Source organism: Gavialis gangeticus, unplaced genomic scaffold, assembly GCF_001723915.1.
Source record: "Gavialis gangeticus isolate Ggan-Ray unplaced genomic scaffold, GavGan_comp1, whole genome shotgun sequence".
Taxonomy (NCBI): Eukaryota; Metazoa; Chordata; order Crocodylia; family Gavialidae; genus Gavialis; species Gavialis gangeticus.
The window spans coordinates 104,443,665-104,463,238 of record NW_017729024.1 but is presented as its reverse complement, the minus strand read 5'-3'; the positions used below and the strand labels follow the sequence as shown (position 1 = coordinate 104,463,238).

General features: G+C 41.8%; 1 protein-coding gene across 2 annotated transcripts in view; it reads left to right on the top strand.

Moving 5' to 3' along the window:
- Positions 1-19,574, top strand: part of PIP5K1B (phosphatidylinositol-4-phosphate 5-kinase type 1 beta) — a 151,524-nt gene that overhangs the window by 63,685 nt on the left and 68,265 nt on the right. For both annotated transcript variants that reach the window (XM_019517490.1, XM_019517489.1), the window contains 4 exons: positions 12,343-12,554; positions 15,403-15,486; positions 15,617-15,665; positions 16,701-16,785. In XM_019517490.1, coding sequence (XP_019373035.1) covers positions 12,343-12,554; positions 15,403-15,486; positions 15,617-15,665; positions 16,701-16,785 — 430 coding nt within the window. The remainder of the gene's footprint in view (positions 1-12,342; positions 12,555-15,402; positions 15,487-15,616; positions 15,666-16,700; positions 16,786-19,574) is intronic.

The following is a 19,574-nucleotide window of genomic DNA, read 5'->3' as shown; positions in this document are numbered from 1 at the left end:
AAACTGGATGAGAGTAGCATCAGGTTTCCGTAATACTCAGAGGCCAATGTTCTCCCAGAGGGAGTTGAAAATCCACGTGGCCAAATATGGGGATGTTTCCTGGTCCCCTGTTCCTCTAGCATTTTCCTACTCTGGTCAAAAGGAAGCAAAAGATTCTTATAAGAGTCTCCATGTGGTTCTCTGTGAAAACTTGTAATTTCTTGTAAATAAAATATTTACTAAATGATATGACTTTAGGGACTACAGAAAGGCATCTCCTCTCTGAATTTATTTATGTGAATTTTGGAATATGTCACCCATGTTCTTTAGAAACGAAACACATCCGTGCTAAGCACTGACTTTTCTGAACATTTCTAAATAGATACGTGTGTCACCAAACTGTTATGATAATCAGTGTTTATGAGTGTTCCGAGTAAAAGGAAAAACTGAAGGGGTTTCTAAGGGTGATTCTCCAGAAATCTCTGGCGTGGGGAAAAAATTGAGACTTCCTAATGATTTTTTTTGTTTGTTTTTACTGTAAAGAATAGTAAAGGAAACGCCCAAAATGCTGGAGTCAAAGTTTTAAACTGTTGCATTTCTAAGTGTAGGGTTTGAAGGTGGAAGTGGGGGGTTGTTTTGTTTGTTGGTTTTTGACGTGGTATTAATATAGACTATGTAGTGGATTGATTTTAAATATCTTTACACAATGAAGAAATAATGTCATTTTACATAAATAGTCTGTTTACCACAGTGTTGAAATAAGAAGGCTACTGTCTGTTGGTAAGCAGTGAGGTTTACTGTTTCTACAGAGGCAGTTTTACAAATGCAAAAAAAAGCTGTCAGTCAAAATGCTAATGACCTAGAAAAGGACAAATTGTTCCTGACGATGCATTACATTCTTGTTTCTCACAAGGGATATCTTTTCCAACATTATGAGAAAAATTGGATTTTATGTTACTTTCTATAAAAATTTCTCAGGCAGCCTCGACCCTCATTTTGTTGAGTAAGAAGTATGAGCTGACAGCAAGTCAGGGAACTAAAAATTGTCAATGTCTCAAGATTGCTTTGGTGTGCTGGCAAATCATTTAACCTTTAAGTCCAGTCTTTTCCATTTTAAAATTAGGATGCTAATTTGATGCCCCACAGGAGTATTGTGAGGATTGAGTTAATGGTTAAAGTATCCTGAGGATGAAAATTAATATGTGAATGCCACATAAACCAATTCAAGACTGGTGAGGAGAGCAGGGGCTTGTGCCACTTTCCACCTGGATTTGGATAACAATTCATGTTGAGGTACTGCATATTTTAATTAGGACATAAAGCCAAAGGGCTGATTTCAGCTTTAAGTGACTGTGTACAACTCCTAAAGAGGAAGTTGGGCTCACGTATTCCATTGGCTAAATTTGACCTGAAGAACTTTTAATTAGGCTGCCACAAATGACAGTTTGTGTGGGGTGGGGGGTTTGTTTGGGTCTCCCCTCCCCGTTCTGACTGCATTTACAACACGTGGTACTAAGAAATGTTCCCCTTTCTGGAGCCAGTGAATCAGGAAAATAAAACAAGTGACAAGCTTATTTGGCAGTTTTATCTCTCTCTACCAAAATCAAACATCATAAATTAAGAGGAATCTTTAAACTAGTCTAAAATTGCAGTCTCCATTTGTAAATTGTTAGTAGAATAGTAAACCCATTGATACCAGAAATTCAAAATAGCTATTACAGAAACTGTGGCAGTTAATTTATGTTGTCGTCATGTGTTTTTAAGAACAGGACAGTCATTTCATGCTGTTTCTTACTAGGGAGGGATGTACTGCTTGTCACGGTTTGTATTTTCTTTTATTATATTAGCAAAGAACACTGTGAACTTCACTGAGGAAATTTAATTTTAAAAGAGCTACATTAATAGCTTGCAAAAGCAAGAAACTTCAGAGTTAAGGACAAAGGCATCCTTTTCCATAGAAACTTCAGATCCAGGCATTCTTCTTTTCCAGCCTTCATGCACAAGGTTGATGGTAGAGACTGCAGCTTATAGGCCTGGGGAACACTGCGTGTTCTGGTGCACTTGGGGTAGAGGCCTATATTCTGTTGTCCTGTGTAAAACTCATTGCTTATTTTTGTGTCTGATTTCCCTGTGCCTGATCCTTATGTGCTGTTGCTCATAGTTGATACTGTCAGAGTGATGCTTATGGGCCAGATTCTGGTCTCATCATATTAGCTGAAGTGCAAAGTAACCCCCTGTAGATCTAAGGCAGCTATGTCCAAATCGCAGTCCACTGCTGCAGGCGACCAGTGAGCTCTCCCTGCATGATGTGCGCGCAGGTAGCCTGCGTGGCAGGAAGGACCCCAGCTGCCCAGAAGCTGGGCAGCCCTAGGGAAAGTTGCATTCACTTTTGCTGTGAAAAAACCATCAAAATGAGTCATTTGGACTTCAGGTAGACATTTTCATTATTTTAAGAAACCATTATTTTGAGTTGAAGTCGGCATATTTCACTTTCATTCACTTTTTAACCTCAACGGTACTGGTTTTACCATGTAGAATTCAGCTGGAAAGGATTGAGAAGATTGCACTATTGGTTGCAACTGGATGTGGGTCCTATCAACAGCATATTGTTAGAAAAGAAATGACCTGTGGCTAAAACTTGAAAGTTAAATGTATATTTCATGTTCGTGTAGGACTAACTTCTGTGAGACATTTATTTAGCCATTCCATAATGAGGATGTTTTGCAGCACTGAATGCTTTGCATGTGCTGTAGTAGCCCACAGCAAGCAACATGCCATATTTACAGAACCCACCCTCCAGCTATATATGGTACAGGCAACAAATGAGGCTTTAAACCTCAGGATAAAGTCTGGTTTATCCTGAATTAGTTGCAATAGTGGTCACTAAGGAACAGTACAGGCACTTGATAAACTGGTCTACCCCCGTCAGTCTCAACTAAGTACAGTCTCAGATGCAACTTAGGTTTATGTTGTGTTTGCCATTTTTACCTGACCTAGGCTTGTGGCTTCAGATCAAGCTACATTCACTTAGACCAGGGGTCAGCAACTTCTTTGTGCAAAATGCCAAAACCCCCCACAATGTCTGCTTGTATGATGTTGGCATGCTGGGGCAGATAGCGGAGGAGCCACAAGGGGCCTGATCCTCCTTGTGGCAGCACAGCTTCAGCCCCCTCCCTGCCATCTGCCCCAAGGAGTACATGCACCTGCCACCAGCAACAAGCCAGATTGGGGTTCTGTGGACCCCATTATAGCCACTAGCAGCCTCCCAGCTGCCTGCGAAAGCCAGCCCAATCTCTGGGAAGGCCCCTGCTGCCCACCATGGAGCCCAGGCTGCTCACATCAGGTGGTGGGGAGGCTGCAAGCAGCTGCACTGGGGTCCATGGAGCCCCGCCTCAGTTTGTGGCAGATGTGCATATGCCTCAGGGAAGAGGCCAGGGCTCCACTGCCACAAGTAAATTGGGCCTCTCACAGCTCTCCCACCTTTTGCCTCGAGGGCTGGTGTCCCAAGCAAAATGTCTTTATGTGCCACACTCTGGCACATGTGCTAGTTAGGGATGCACCAATAAAGATTTTTTTGGCCAATACTGATGGCCAATTTTTAACCAGCCATATTGCCAATACTGATCCTATAACTGATTTACAGGAATGCAGCTGGGCAGCATGGAGAGCTGCATCCTGCAGGTAAGTCTGTGGAGAAGAAGGGACGTGGGGGGAGCAGATTGAGGTCCCCATGGTAAGGGAGGGAGTGGGTCAGGGGCTGAGGCTGGGGTGCTGCCCAGCCAGGGCGGTGAATGAGACCCAGGATGGGGGGCGGGATGGATCCATGGGTGACTTGTCCAGGGGATGAGCATCCCAGCACTTTAAAAATGGCAGTGGGTGTACTTGGACTAAAGCTAGTCAAATGAGCTTTCATTTAAGTACCACTGCCACCATTTTTAAGCATGGGGATGCTTTTAACAAGAGTGGAGCCAAGTGGGGCAAGGGTGGATGTGGGCTGCCCACTGTGGGCTCAGGGCTCTCTGCTCTGCTGCTTTTGCCCTGGGGGTCCTGCTTTGGCCACATGTGCCCTGCCCACCTGGCAGCAGAAGGCACAACTCGCTGCCCCCACTGCTGCTGGGCAGGCAGGGAACGCGCAGCTGACATAGCCCCCAGGGCAAAGGTAGCAGAGCAAAGAGTCCCGAGCCCACAGCAGACAGCCTGCATGCTTCCTGCACATACATCTGGGGGGGTACATGCCCCCCATTCCTCCCTCAGGGGGTGTGCACAGTGGGGAGCTACCCCCCTCACCCCTGTACCTCCTAGAAAAACTGCCCACGGCTCCATCCTGCGCCCTGTCCTGGCCCTGGGTTACACTCACTGTCCTGACTGGGCAGCACCCCAACCCCTACCCCACTCCTCCTTCATTGAGGGGATCTCTATCCCCCCACACCCCTTTCCCTCCACAGACTTACCTGCAGGGTGCTGCTCTCCACGCTGCCCAGCTGCATTCCTGACTACATGCATACAAGCATGTGGCATCCAGGGGCCTCAGCCAGAAGGCATATTATATTTATTGGTGACATTATCAACTACATTGGCCTAAAAAAGCCGATAGCTGATAATGTTAATTTTCCTTTAATCGGTTCTGATCCGATATGGCACCAAGATATTGGTGCACCTCTAGTGCAGGGGGTTGCCAACTCCTGACTTAGACCAGTGTAAATGTAACACCTGTAAATACCCTAAGTGATTTGTTCTCACAGGGTGCATCTACACGAGTGCTTACTGCAAAGTTGCCTAATTAGCTCTGCAATAAAGTATCACCATCTACAGAAGCGGTACTATTAGGCCACAGCAAACTAATTAACTTTGCTGTAGGGTAGTACTACCGAACACAAGTACTATTCTACAGTGGAGTTATTTACTCCACAGCAACAAACATATATACTCTGACCAGTGCCTATCAGCTAGGCCTGCACTGTAGCACCCTCATGCTCCAACCAGCCTCTCTGCAGCATGTTAAGCCTGGGTGGAGCAGCTCCAGACTAGCAGGCTGACCTCCCAGGCTCCCTGCCAGCAGGGCTGCACCACCCTGGCTCAACATGCTGCAGTCCTGGGTGCACATGTAAATGCTGCACCCGGGAGCAATAAATAGAATGTAATCCAACTGAATGTAAACCAAGAAGCTTTTTATATGTTTCCAAATGACAGTGCACTAGAACAGAGAGAGATTTTTCTTATATTACTTCATTACAGTATTTTCTGCTTTTTGCTAATAGGAACAATTCAGTTTGTGACCCATCACTGAAAACTCTGCTGTTGGCTGTTGGTTAGTTGGTTCTTTTTTGTAAGAAAACCATGAGTTAAGAATCAAAGAATAATTGGGAAATAGGATCTAGACATTCCCCACCAGCTCGGACCATACTGTAAGCATTAGTATCCTTGCCAGGTGACATTCCAGTGCCTACAGAATCTTTAGGGCTAGTGTTTTATGTATTAACAGTGATGGAGGAAAACTGACCTGTATCAGTGTGCCAGTTAAATGACTTATAATTCCTGTTAACTCACATTCTCAATACTCAAACTGATTTTTACTCAAATCAATGATGATTCTGAATTTAAGAGGACCCCCCAGTAACTCAACTCTGTACATGAAAAAATTATAAATGTATTATACTTTTTCATGTTTGGAAACTAGTTATTGGAGGGTCATCTTTGATGCATTCCTCCCACCAGTGTAGTGGGGTAGGCAGTGGGGAGGCAGGTGGTATGGGAAGGTCAAGCGGCTTAACCTTCTGCTTGCGTCTGCCCCCCCAGTTTCTGCTCGATGCTTCTCTCCCCAGCCTCTGCTCCACACCAGCAGGCTCTGTCCCTATTCTAGCATAGGGCATGGAGCATGGCTACAGCACAGCCTATATAGCAGTCATATGGGCTGTGCACCACTGCTATGCAGCTGGGCTGGGGCCATGCTCAGTGCCTCGGGCTGCAGCATGGATGGAGCCTACCAGCATGGAGCAAGGGGGAGGGGGAGAGGGGAAGGTGGGGGAGCAGAAGGTACAGGGGAAGATGGATAAAGAGGTGGCAGGGGGAGTTGGGAGACAGACAGCAGCTGTGACTTTGGCTCCAACTCCAGGTAAGGACTGGAGCCCAACCCACAGCAGCTGCCTGCTCACCCCCACCTCCCTCCCATCTCCCTTGTACTCAATTCTAAGATGAGGGGCTTCCCCTCATGTTAAATGGAGGAGACCTTGTCTTGGAATTGAGTAAATATAGTAATACAGTGTGTATCTGCCAAAATAAATGTGTGCCTGAATAACAGTAAATCCAGAAACTTCTTGCAAAACTACCTTTATTGTGCTGTTGGTATGCATTTAAGAGCAAAGTACAAAATAATAGAAATTGAGTCATCTTCACAGTTTCTACCTTGTACAATAACCATAGAGGGTGAACATTTGTGGGGGTTAGTACTTGCTTCTATAGAGCCCGGTCATGGTTGTCATCTATTGTCATGGTTTTATTAGTGATTTGCTATTCTGGTATTTGTTGATGGTATCACGATTTCTGCATGAGATTTTTTTCCTTCTCTACATTATGACCTCATTCAGCAGCTAAGAGCACTTGCTCATACAAGTAGTCCCACTTAAGTTAATGGAACTATTCCCAAATGCTATTCAACATGAAAAGGAGCTACAAAACTGGATTTTTTGCAGCTCCTCTGGGGCACTGAGTATATTGAAATAAAATAATTTACTGCATCATGTCACATAAGTGGTAGGTGAAACCAAAGCTGTTAATTCGCATTAACACTTATGCATGAAAAAAATAATCTTCTAAATGAAACACAATTTACATTTAGTTGACTTCCCCACCTCTTTCTCTAATATTACATCTGAAACTTCTTAGTCTATATTCAGGTGAAGTTTCATTAACATTAGTGGAAGTCCTACACGAATAAGGACTTCAGAATTTGGCACAAAATAAAATTGTCTAGACAAAGACTGTTTATTGACACTGGCGTTCTGATTGTTCTGCACATTCTGCTTTATTGTGCTTTCATAGTTGTATTGTCCTTTGAACCAAATGAGGAAATGGAGCTAAAGTTAGGCTATGGATTTGCATCAAGTTTTGCTGCTTTGATTAGCAAATATATAGGAACAGTGATCATCAGACATGCATATCATACCAACTGGCAAGACTTATTTTGGAGCTTTTGTGGTTTGCCAGACTGTCACATATTGCAGCAAGCTAGGAAGATTACACATACTATAAGTATTCATCTTATTTAGGATCTGCATAGGATCAAGTTAAGTTGATTCATGCATTGAAATATCTAAAAAAAAAACCAAGTATGGAAGAAAACTCCAGCAGTAGAATTTACAGTTCATGCTACATGTAGGAACAGGTTCTCAGGATGTGTCCAGGAAGAAAATATTACATTGATACTGACTTCACCTTCCAGGAGTATTAGAATAGCTAGATAACATATACTTCTTATGTTATACTTTTTAGTTTAAAAGGTTCTGGAATAAGAGTACAGGCAGGCAGTGAGATTTTTAGTTAAAGTTTTAGTGCCAGGAATTGGGGCAAAAGATAGTGGATCAGTGTAGTCAGAACTAGAAGAGGTTCGCTACATCAGACACCCACAAATAAGACACACACTTTGTTTTTTGGAAAGTGCAATGTAGGGGGGAACAGATTTTTCTAGAGTTGTAGCCCAGAACTGGCTTTTTCATGGAGAGGTTCTTCTGCAAAGTGGCTGCCAGTAGGGCTGTGTGAAGCTTTGGTCCCTGATTCAATTTGGCAGAGATTTGGCCCGATTCAGTGGTCAGATCTCCAAATCTGAATCAAATCAGGAAATGCTTTAATCTCTCCAAATCGAATCGGAACTCTCCAAATCGATTCAGAAGGATTCGGACGTAGAAATGGGTTTACATTTTTTTTCTACGTACCTTAAGGTAGGAGGCGGCTCATGAATGCTGTGATATTGGGGCAGATGGAGCATCCTACAGGAGTGTGGTGGGGGGTCCCCAGGGTGCTTGGCAGCAGACCTAGAAGTGGACCAGAAGTACTTCCAGTCCACTTCTGGGTCTGCCGGTGAGCGTGCTAGGCCTCTTTCTCCCCCTCCCCCCCATTTCCCCTTGGCTCAGGGACTAGTGCCTCCGGGGTCTGGGGGGGCACCCGGGGTAGTGCCAGGGGTGGTGCGGAGGGGCCCCCAGCGTGCTCCCTGGCAGATCCAGAAGTGGACCGGAAGTTCTTCTGGTCCACTTCCAGGTTTGCCACTGAGCATGTGGGGGACTCTCCCGTGCTCCTGTGGGACACTCCATGCACCCCAGCATCGCAGAGTTCATGAGCCATGCCTGGTACCTCAAGGTACCTAAAGCTGTGTCTATGGCCGAATCGCTGATTCTCTGAATCTTCAGATTCGGATTCGGACGAATCGAATCGGGAACAGTGATCTGAATCAATAAATCAAAGCACTGTCTCTGATTCGGGCTGAATCTGAATCCGAATCAAATACAGCCCATTTTGCGCACCCGTAGCTGACAGCTCTTTCTGAGACAACAGGTAGAAATGGGCAGGGTCCAGTATTACCTCTTTCACAGCTGCTTTATTTGCAGTAGTTTTTTTGGCTGAGCTGCTGCAAATTTGAGCGTGCCCATGAAGGGTAACAGTTGACCCTGCCTCCTCTTGCTTGCTGGCTGAGAGTGTAACTGGCAGCCATTTTGTAGCACAGTATCTGCATCCTTCTACTTCTCCATGTGATGAAAATCAACTTCTGCATAACATATACGTTTAAGCGGGCTGTTTTGTTGATTGCAAAAGGTGCATGTGGTATGCAATTAAATTTGGTATATTCCTCCAGAAGGGGAGGCAGGGTATATCATCTTTCATTACACTGTATCAAATATTAAATTGATGTTACACTTACTTTATGGTTTCCGCTGTACTAATTATCTAATCCAAAAGGGACTGAGGATGCAAAGATATATTTGGCTAAAGCAAAAAAAAAGAGTGCTAAATGGAATTACTTTAAAGTATTCAAATGGGAATGGCATTCGTGCTCCCAGTTATGTTTAGCTTATGAAATCAAGATTCTCATATACATTGATAATAACTATAATACAGGAGTAATACTTTCAGAAGGATAAACTATTTTATTGTTTAATCAGCTAAGCATCTTCGTTCTTTCTATTTTCAGTGGTATGCATCCAAGTCTTGTAGCTGAATAAAATATATACGTACAACATTAAAAATATTTGTACTGAGAACCCCAGTAGATCTTTTTTTAAATTTAATTCATTGTGGCAGTTGCAAGAAGAATTCTATTACCTACCTTTGCAGTTCACAATTTCTAGTTCCCCAAAACTGGATGCGTTTAGTAACCATCATTCCCTCATTATGAGTAATGAAATATATGTTCCTTATGTCATCATGATAATCAAGAATATGTCTTTTATTTTATGGTCCAAGATCATCTATTGGTGTCATTACCAATGAGAATGAGATGAGGATGCTGATAGATGCATCTCAGACATTTAAGAATTCAAAGACATTTTTTTTTCTTCTTCTCTTCTTGAAACCTAGGTTATTTTCCTAGGTTTCCCTGTTTAGCAACCTGTGATGTTCACAATACCCCTATCCCAGAGCTCTAAATTAGACGAGACCTTTCTGCCTTTAGTTTACAATGCAAGACCCTATGCAAATCTTCCCTTATTAACAATGGGCCTTGACGATTGTCATTGACAAAATGTAAAAAGCTATTCAGGATAGTACCACAAAATGCAAGATAGGTAAAGAATGGAGATAAGATGCTAATGTTGCATTTGTAGCTTTTAGTGAGTAGAAATACAATGTGATAAAGCGGGGGTGTGTGTGTGTGTGTGTGCGTGTGTGTGTGTGTAAAAAGACAGTTATATAGTTGGTGGAGTTCCCTCTTCTGCTTACTGTACCTCCAAAGCATCTTGAATGCTTTCCTAATCACCCCAGTTCTGAAGATATAAAAAGTGCATGAGAGTTCAAAACTTGGTCTAGGGTTTTTGTGTAAAATATTTATGCTCTGATAAACTACCACGCCTAAACTTAATGTGTTTTATTTGTTGTCTCTGTAAAATCAAATTGGTCTTGTTCCACATAAAATGACATACATTTTTACAATTCAGTGCCAAGGATTACAACATTATCAGTAAGAGATTTTGGCAGTGAAATCACTGCTGGGCTGCATTAGAGTAAAGAAGACTTGCTTTGCGGCAGATATCTCCCTGAGATTACAGCAAATTAAATGGGTTGTCTCCCCTGTGCCAAGCAAGGCTTCCATGCAGTGTGTTTGATATAATATCTGCCTGCAGGTGATTTTTTGTGTATTATTAACTGTACTTAGGAGCTGCTTCATTTTGCCTTTTTCACATTTTAAATGACTTAATACCGATGATGATAGGTTTTTTCCCCCTCCTCTAATGGCATTCTCTGGATTCATATTGGTGTAGCAGAAGTTTATGCCTGTATGTGAACCTAAATGGGGAGGTTGAACTTATTAAAACCAGGGAGGCAAAATGGCTAATAAGAGCAAGGGATGAGGTTGGTTAATCTCCAAGTCATGTTTCAAGTATAAAGTCTGTCCCTTTTGGAGTGCCAAGGAGAGATTTTCAAAGACACAAAAGAGGAGTTATTCACCCAAATCCCATTGATTTCAAATAGGACTGAGCAGCCAACTGTCCTTCTTGCCTTTTGAAATTCTTCCTCGTTGGGGTTTTTTTTTGCAAATTTGAGTTTATATATATTTAAGCAGAATGTCCTTTCGTGTGTTACTATGATCGTAAATATATATTGTGGTCAGTGCATAAGATAACTGCCTTAAACGTTCCTTCACTGTAAATGGAAGAAGTTACTAAGAGGCAAACTCCCTTTGATTGCAGACTGTATTACTGCATCTTCAGCCCCCTGTGCCTTTGCTTCCCCCATATTTAAAATGGGGTTTGCAGTGGTTAGTTTATTGATGGTTGTAAATTAATTTGAGACCCTCAGGCAAAAGGTGCCAGGCATTGACAGCTGTAGGATTTTGAAAAGGAGGGTGCACATGGAATGGTGCCTGGTGAGGGCACGTAAACCTGCAGGAGGCATGGAAGGCATGTGCCCCGTGGATATGTGTGCAGGGTGAGGGAGGGCTCAGGGCTAGGGGCTGTGCCAGCCTCTCTCCGATGGGGGGTGCTGGGCCAGGGCTGTCCTCAGGGGGTGGGGGCAGGACAGTGGGGGCAGCAGCGGTGCTGGGAGGGGTGGCTACGGGGAATTTTGGGATAGCTATAGCCCACCCCATATCCACACCTCCCAGTGCCACTGCTGCCTGCCCTACCCCCACCTGCTTGGAGCCCCTCCTCTATAGGGAAGAGGCCAGTGCAGCCCCTGGCACTGAGACTGCAGTGGGCAGCCCACCCTTGCCCCACACACAAATCCAGGGAGTATATGCCCCACACACCTCCCCTGTGGGTGTGTGCAGTGGTGGGGATCCACCCCTTCTCCCTACCCTTCCGCACCCCCAAATGAGCTGCCTATGGCTCCTGGCCCTGGTGTTGCATTCACCAGCCTGACTGGGCAGCCCCTGCCTCTGCCCCTGCATCACTTCCTCCCTCACTGTGGGGTTATCAATCTCCTTCCCACCCTCCCCGACTTACTGGCCAGACACTGCTCTCCAAACTACCAGGCTGCATTCCTGGCTACAAGCATGCTACAGCTGTGCACATGCATGCAGCATTTATCAGTGACATTATCAGCTACACCAGGCAAAAAAAGACAATTGCTGATAATGTTAATTTTCCTTTTATTGGTGCTGATCTGTTATGCGCCTGATATATTGACCTCTAATAACTTTACTGGAATGAGTTTAAAACAGTCTGCAAGACTGTGAAATAGGAGTTACATTACCAGGAGCATCTAACAGAGAGCACAATTGCAGAAGGAAGGCAAGCTTGATTGTCAAAGGTCATTAAAAAGGACAGAGTGTCACTAACACCTGTGGAATTAAGACCTTAGAAGGTATCAGGTAGACTTTAATGAGCCCTGAAGTCAATTGACTCCCTCAGCACTGCCTGACTGGACATGCTGCTGCCACTGCCAGGCAGTTGGTTTTAAACTTTGGGTGAAGTAGGAATCAAAGCAGGAGGGGTGCAAGTGCATCAGTGCATCCCCCACCCTCCGAATCTGCCTCTGGTGCCACACTAGTATCAAACATTAAAATTTGCCTTTACATTTTGCAAACCACCCAAGTCAGTGGAGGCCATTGTATTCTATATACTTTTATTTTGGGATTTTTCTCAAGTATTTTAATTATGAGAAATACAGTTATGTAGTCATTTTTATGTTATGGTGCAAAAAGTCCTTCTTCCTTAACAGGTGTTGGAAAGTTTTAAAATCATGGATTATAGTCTGCTGCTGGGAATCCATACATTAGACAGTATCACAAGAGAGAAGGATGGAGAGAGTTCCCAGAATGCATCTGATGCTAAACGTCCTGGGGGACAGAAAGTTCTCTATTCTACAGCCATGGAATCCATACAGGGGCCTGGGAAGTCTGGCGACTCTGTTCTCACAGAAGCTACAAATACGTAAGTCTACAAACCTTGCTGTTAAAAAAAATGACTATTGGAATTTATCTACCTTATTTATTTGGGCTGTTCTGTTGCTGAATGAAATCTCAAATTGAACTTTCTCCCATCCAAGATTACATAAGTGACTGTAAAGCTTAAGAAAACTGAAGAGAGTGGTGGGGATTCTTTTTTCTTTCCTTTAAAAAAAAAAAAAAAATGTTCAAAGCTTATATCACTGAGGTTCACTAGAGATCCAAAAATAAAAACGCCAATTTCTTCATTGTCTTAAATACATTATAGGAATTGTGGTTATGAGTCAAATCAATTTATCTGCACATAAGTTAATTCTCTTATAAAAGATGTGTTATGAAACTGCCATTAGAAAAGCCCCACATGCCATTTCACTGCAACTTGAAACAGCCTCATAAACCAAACCTGTTAATTACTAATTAAATTATTAGAGTTTGTCATCCCAAAGAAATTTTCTCACTGAATACACAGAAAATGTTTCACCAAATGCTGAGGTGCAGTCACCTTTCAGGAGGAACAAGACTGATATTTCAACTTCTCAAATGAGCACTATAGCACAGCTGAAAACATGTTGGCTTTTTTCTCTCCCTAATTGAAACTGCAGTGGAAATGTAGGTAGGCAGGCTGTAGTTAGCCAGGCTGGAATTCAGCCAAGACTTTGGTGTTAAGACTCTTACGCTTATAAATGGTGCCATGGGATCTTTAATAACTACAGTGATCAAAATCTTTTATTTATATTATGCTCAGAAGACAGCACTTCTACTGCCTCTGTATGCAATAGCATTTCCTAAGCTGTTGAGAATTTTAAGGATGTAATTGAAAAGGGTGAAGTGCTCCATTTGTCTTCATTTCAAGTATGTGTCTCCACAGAATATTCTCTTCCCCGATTCATGTTCAGTGCTAATGAGAGTTGCAATCAGCATTCCTATTCTGTATAATCAATCCTTGTTTTAATAACAGAGACTTAATTTCACTTGGAAAAGGTTTTACTTTTCTGGGTTCACCAGGGAGTTATCTGGGTAAATACCATTAGTGTTACATGCTTAAACCTACAGCAAATTAATGGGAGAATAATACTACTTTGTATTGGCATAGTTTTGTGTTTAAAGTACTAGAATATGGGTTTAGACAAAGAGCTGTATTTTGCCCTACAAGTATGAAATTACTCTTATTTGCATGAAATAAGTATATGACTCATAACTGGACTGATGCTCAAGAATGGTGATAGGAGCTGTGTACTGTTGGAAATATTCTGTTCAAGTAACTGAAAACCAACACCTTGTCTTCAAAAATCCAATGATATTACATGCAGAAATACAGTTGTTAGGTTCCTGAGTCACTTTAATGTCCTATGAAAGTCAGTCTAATATAAGCTGCTAAGTCACCCAAATGCTTATAAGATATTTTTGCTAGTTAGTCTACTTGGATTTTACAGTGCTTTAAGTACTTGTGCCTCTCTGAATCCCACCTGCTGTCATTGCTTTCTTCCCTTGCATTCCAACAAAACTATTGTGTACTATTGCTCTATGTTGTTGAGGAGCTGCCACCCATTGAATGGAGTGTGGTTCCTTCTTAGTGGTAGGTTGACATCCAAGGACACAGTGTTTAATAGAATTAATTTTTTTTCAGTAAGAACAGAATTATGAAATTGCAAGTTATTGTACTTGCTTTCCCATTTGCAGGTCACTTTTCAAGTACATTCAAGTGCATTGTTGTGATACAGTAGGAAAGCCTGAGCAGTGGTTTTGTGTTTTGGCTTTCAAACTATTTATCATTTTGGTATTTAATTTTGAATCTTAGAAATATCTGAAATATTAAACACTGTCAACTTTATTCTTGTTGGATGTCTGAGGAGTATATTATTACTTTTCTTGGGCTTCATTAGAAAATGAGATGTTGCATCTTTTGATGGTATTTTTTCACTAACAGTTTAGAGGGTATATTGAATTTAACAGAAGTTAATAAAAATGAACTAAAAATTGGAGCCAAGACTTTCAAACCACATTAACAATTTGTAATGCTTAAATCAATTAGGCTACCTTTTAAATGATTTTTTATTTGACACCTTAAATCACTAATCACTTTTGAAACTCAGGTCAAAGAGACTGATTTTTTTCCTGAAAAAAAAAAATCTAGGATCTGATTTTTCTGAGAATGCAAAATTCAAACACCCCATTTTAGGGGTGCTAAGTTAGGAAAGAAGCTCTTCATAATCTTTTACAAATTATAACCACAAAGAATATAGACCTATTTTTTGTTTACAGGTCTGTAAAGTAGGATACCACAAATAAAATTTCGTTTAAGCTTGCCTTTCAATGTATTTCTGTAGAAGAGGGAGCAATACTAGTTGTTAGAATAAAGGAGTAGAAATCAGGGGACCAGTCTTCTATTCTGGCGTTTGTCATTAGTGTTCCTAGGAGACTTCAGGCAAATCATGTTAACCTCCCAATCTGTGAATAGGGAAACAATATTTACTTACTTCAGAATGAATAAGGATAGGTTTGTATAATGTAATGCAATCTTCAAATGGGACATGATACAGAAGTGTAAGGAAGTATTGCCTTTGATAGAAACTGTGACATGTGGGGTTGCCTTAACAAGCAGCAGCCTGTGGACCTGAGCTGAAAAGAAAGATCATGTTTCCAGTCAGTGAGGTTGAATGTCCTACCCTCAGCTGGCTTTGCTTTTAGGGCATTCAGCACTCCACCTTAATGAATTTACTAGTAATTCCTTTTTGTCTAAGATGCAGTTCACGTTTAATATCACCTTTTATGGCATCTTTAGAAAGATCTTTGTTATAAAATATCTCATATCTTTATTTTGTTGTTGCCATCAGAATGGGAGGCATTCCAGCTAAGAGCCATAAAGGAGAAAAGCTACTTCTATTTATGGGTATTATTGATATTCTGCAGTCTTATAGGTAAGTGGCAGTTTAGAATGCATCTGTTTTGCTACACTTTAAAATGTCATGTTAATAATTTTTTTGTGAGATTGCTGTAAAACGAGAACATTTCACAACAAACTTTTTAATGTTATTTAAATGTGGTTAGGTTAATGAAGAAGCTGGAACATTCCTGGAAAGCGCTGGTCTATGATGGGGTAAGCATCTTTTTTTAATTGACAATTTTTTATGATAAAGTTTTGATAACTGTTGTCTGAGGAAATACAAACTCTTACATTTATAATCTGCCTATCACCAAGGTATCCAGGCTACTGAATGTGCTTTTTCCTGATAAGTTTTCCTTAGTAAGTTTAGTTTTGTAATTTTTGACAAGCTGTCATCCTATTGCATATCTAACCAATAAATAAATAAATAAAATCAAATCCTCTTTGTAACTCTGTTGAACAATAGGGCTGCTTACAGACATTAAAAAAACCAACCAACCACGCTTACTGGAAAAAGCAGCATGTTAGTTTGACCCGGCTCTGCAGCATCTGTATAGATTGGTGCTTCAGCAGGACTTCAATCAGCTATTAGATAAAAGTGCCTGATCTATACAGACATTGGGCAAGCCAGGTCCAACTAATGTGATGGTTCTTCTGGGCATGTGCTGGGCTCAGCATGGGAGTGCACTGAGTTAAAAGGTGCCGCTTTGTTCTGTTTTTTAATGTCTGTAAGAAGCCCTTAGATTCCTTCACCAGGTTTTGGACAAATTAGGTACCAGGCCAAAAATGTAATACAGTACAACACAACTAAAATAAAAGGATGATGTTTTTATCCCTAATCTTAATTTACCAGTTAAGTCAAGAGTTAATTGAAAACTATATTAGCCAGTTAGAGTGCCTCCTGAATCAACATCAGTGCAGCTGTATAGAATGTAATGCAAGGCAAAATTTTGCCACATAGTATACCAGCTGATCAAAAATCTAGAGTTGAATTTTATTTTATTGAATTATATTAAATGCTTATGGTGATACATGGATTACAAAAAGGTTGTACAATTACTAATTATAATGGTTGTTAATTGTACAGTAATTTCTAGTTGGCATGAGAAAGCAAAATCTTTATATCTTCATCCATGAGCCACCAAATAAAGTATGAAAATTTAAGAAAAATATGATGTCAAGTTTTTCCCTTGTTCATTTTGATTTCTGTATGAAGAATGTAAATTTAAAGCCCTTTCTGTTTTCTAGGACACTGTTTCAGTTCACAGACCAAGTTTTTATGCCGACAGATTTTTAAAGTTTATGAGTTCCAGGGTTTTCAAAAAAGTTCAAGGTAAGTGGGTGGTGGTTGTTACTCCTGGATAACCTAATAGTTTGTATGTTTACATTTCACACTTCTTTACTGAAGACTCTTTCAAGACCCTGAACTTCCTTTCACTGAAACCAATGGGAACTCTTTCCTATATCTCTACGATTAGGTTATTATTTATTATATATTTGATGAGAACTAACAGGGAAACCCTGTTTAGTATTACTGTGAATATAAAAATATAAGCTAAGTACAGGTCCAGTTTGCAGCCCTTATTCACCTTGGGGCTCCTATTCATTTCAAACTGTCTAACTAAATAAATAATGGTTAAACAACTGGGCATTATGTTAGGCAGGTTTGGGAAGGATGCACATCTTCTTTTTTGATATGCTTTGCTATTTTGCACTTTAGTACAATAAAAAAGGGTATGGTTTGAGGAGTCGGGAAGATCTAAATGGCTAAATTCTCTCCTCTTTGTAACTAAACACCTGTTTCAACTATTATTCCTTCATTTCTCCTTACCTTAATTGTCTAATTCAATTCATGATTAATGGGTATGTCATTAGTAATTGTTTGAGTAAAAATGAGAAAACAGAACCAAAAAGTTTATGTGAAACACTTCACCAAAATTATAAAAATATGTCACTTGAGAGGGCCACTGGCATTGCAAATTTTCCATTGAGCTAAAATTAGTTTGGCTGAAAAATGTATTAATGATATTAATCATGATGACTCTTAGCAACTGTAAAATCATTGAGGTCTTTAACTTAAAAGAGCATAAGAATCTATAACACTTGGAATTACAGTGGGGTAGGGGAAGAAGGTTTACAGCAGCTAAAGATCCCACTTCTCTCTCTCAACAGTCAAGAAGTGAAACACAGACTTGGCACATGAGAATAGAACAGATAACACTGCAGTAATTACCTTTCGTTTGGGTGTAGGAAGCTGGATTCCCACACAAGTACTTGAGAAATAACAAATAACTACCATTTTTTTTTTCTTGAATCCAAATTTGCTGCATAAAGAGAAGAACAAGTTAATATTGCCATAGTTGCGTGGTTCTGCCAAAGAGAGCACAACAGGTCTTTTATCATAATCTGGCACAGTTAAAACATGAAACAAAGGAGTTTGCAAATGTCCCAGATGAAGAAACCAATTTATTTTCAGGCTTGCTTTACTTTGTTTCATTTTGAAAAATGGTGTGGGGGAAACTAACTGTCAAGTTAAGAAGCCATAGGTTCAAGCAAAGCATTTCTTACCTGGGCTACAGACGTGCTAAATCTAAATTGTTTCTATTTAGAGCTGCACATGGAGGAATCCTTAATGAACAGATTATGGGGAACTCCTCATTCCCTTTCTCTGTACTGAGGGGGATGGGTCTCAAATTACTGGTCTTGCAGCCCTGTAGAGCGTGTCCACACATGCAAGCACGTGCAATTGCAGCAGCTCAGATACAAGTGGTGCAAATTTGAGCTGGGGCTTTTTGCTTCAGTGCACGTGCTCGGACATGCACTTTGTTGTGAAGCAAATTGTGCCACTTGGGGCAAAATAACCCTGCCTGGCTCCTCCCGGATCTTCAGCCAGGGGGAGCTACAGCCCAGGGCCACCTGGGATAGCCAGCACGGGTTTGTTGCGGGTAGGTCTTGCTTGACCAATTTCATTTCCTTTTATGACCAGGTGACCTATCACCTGGACAAGGGAGAAGAGATTGTTGTCATATATCTTGACTTCAAAAAAGCCTTCTATCTGATATCCCATGGTCACCTCTTGGCAAAACTGGCCAACTGCAGCCTCGGGTCCACCATGATCCGCTGGCTGGGAAAATGGCTCCGTGGTCGGACCCAGAGGGTTGTAATTGACAAAGTCAGTTGTCATGGTGCCCTGTGACCAGTGGGGTCCCCCAAGGCTCTGTCCTTGGACCCATATTGTTCAACATCTTCATTAATGATATGGACATTGGAGTCAGAAGCGGACTGGCCAAGTTCGCCTATGACACCAAACTTTGGGGCAAAGCATCCACACCAGAAGACAGGCGGGCGATCCAGGCTGACCTGAACAGGCTCAGCAAATGGGCGGACGAGAACCTGACGGTGTTTAACACTGAAAAATGCAAGGTTCTCCACCTTGGGAGGAAAAACCTGCAGCACCCTTATAGGCTCGACAGTGCTACGCTGGTTAGCCCTACGGAAGAAAGACACTTGGGGGTCGTCATTGACCGCAAGATGAACGTGAGCCTGCAGCGTGATACTGTGGCTAGTAAAGCAACCAAAACGCTGGCTTGCATCCATAGATGCTTCTCAAGCAAATCCCAGGATGTCATTCTCCCCTTGTACTCAGCCTTGGTGAGTCCGCAGCTGCAGTACTGTGTCCAGTTTTGGACTCCACAATTCAGAAAAGATGTGGAGAAGCTTGAGAGAGTCCAGAGAAGAACCATGCGCATGATCAGAGGTCAGGAAAACAGACCTTACGACAACAGGCTGAGAGCCATGGGGCTCTTTAGCCTGGAAAAGCACAGACTTAGGGGTGATCTAATGGCCACCTGTAAGTTCATTGGGGTGACCACCAGTATCTGGGGGAACATTTCATCACCAGAGTGCCCGAAGGGATGACAATGTTGAACGGTTATAAACTCCTGCAAGATCGTTTCAGGCTGGATATAAGGAAGAATTTCTTTACTGTCCGAGCCCCCAAGGTCTGGAACAGCCTGCCATCGGAGGTGGTTCAAGCACCTACATTGAACACCTTCAAGAGTAAATTGGATGCTTATCTTGCTGGGATCCTATGACCCCAGCTGACTTCCTGCCCTTTGGGTG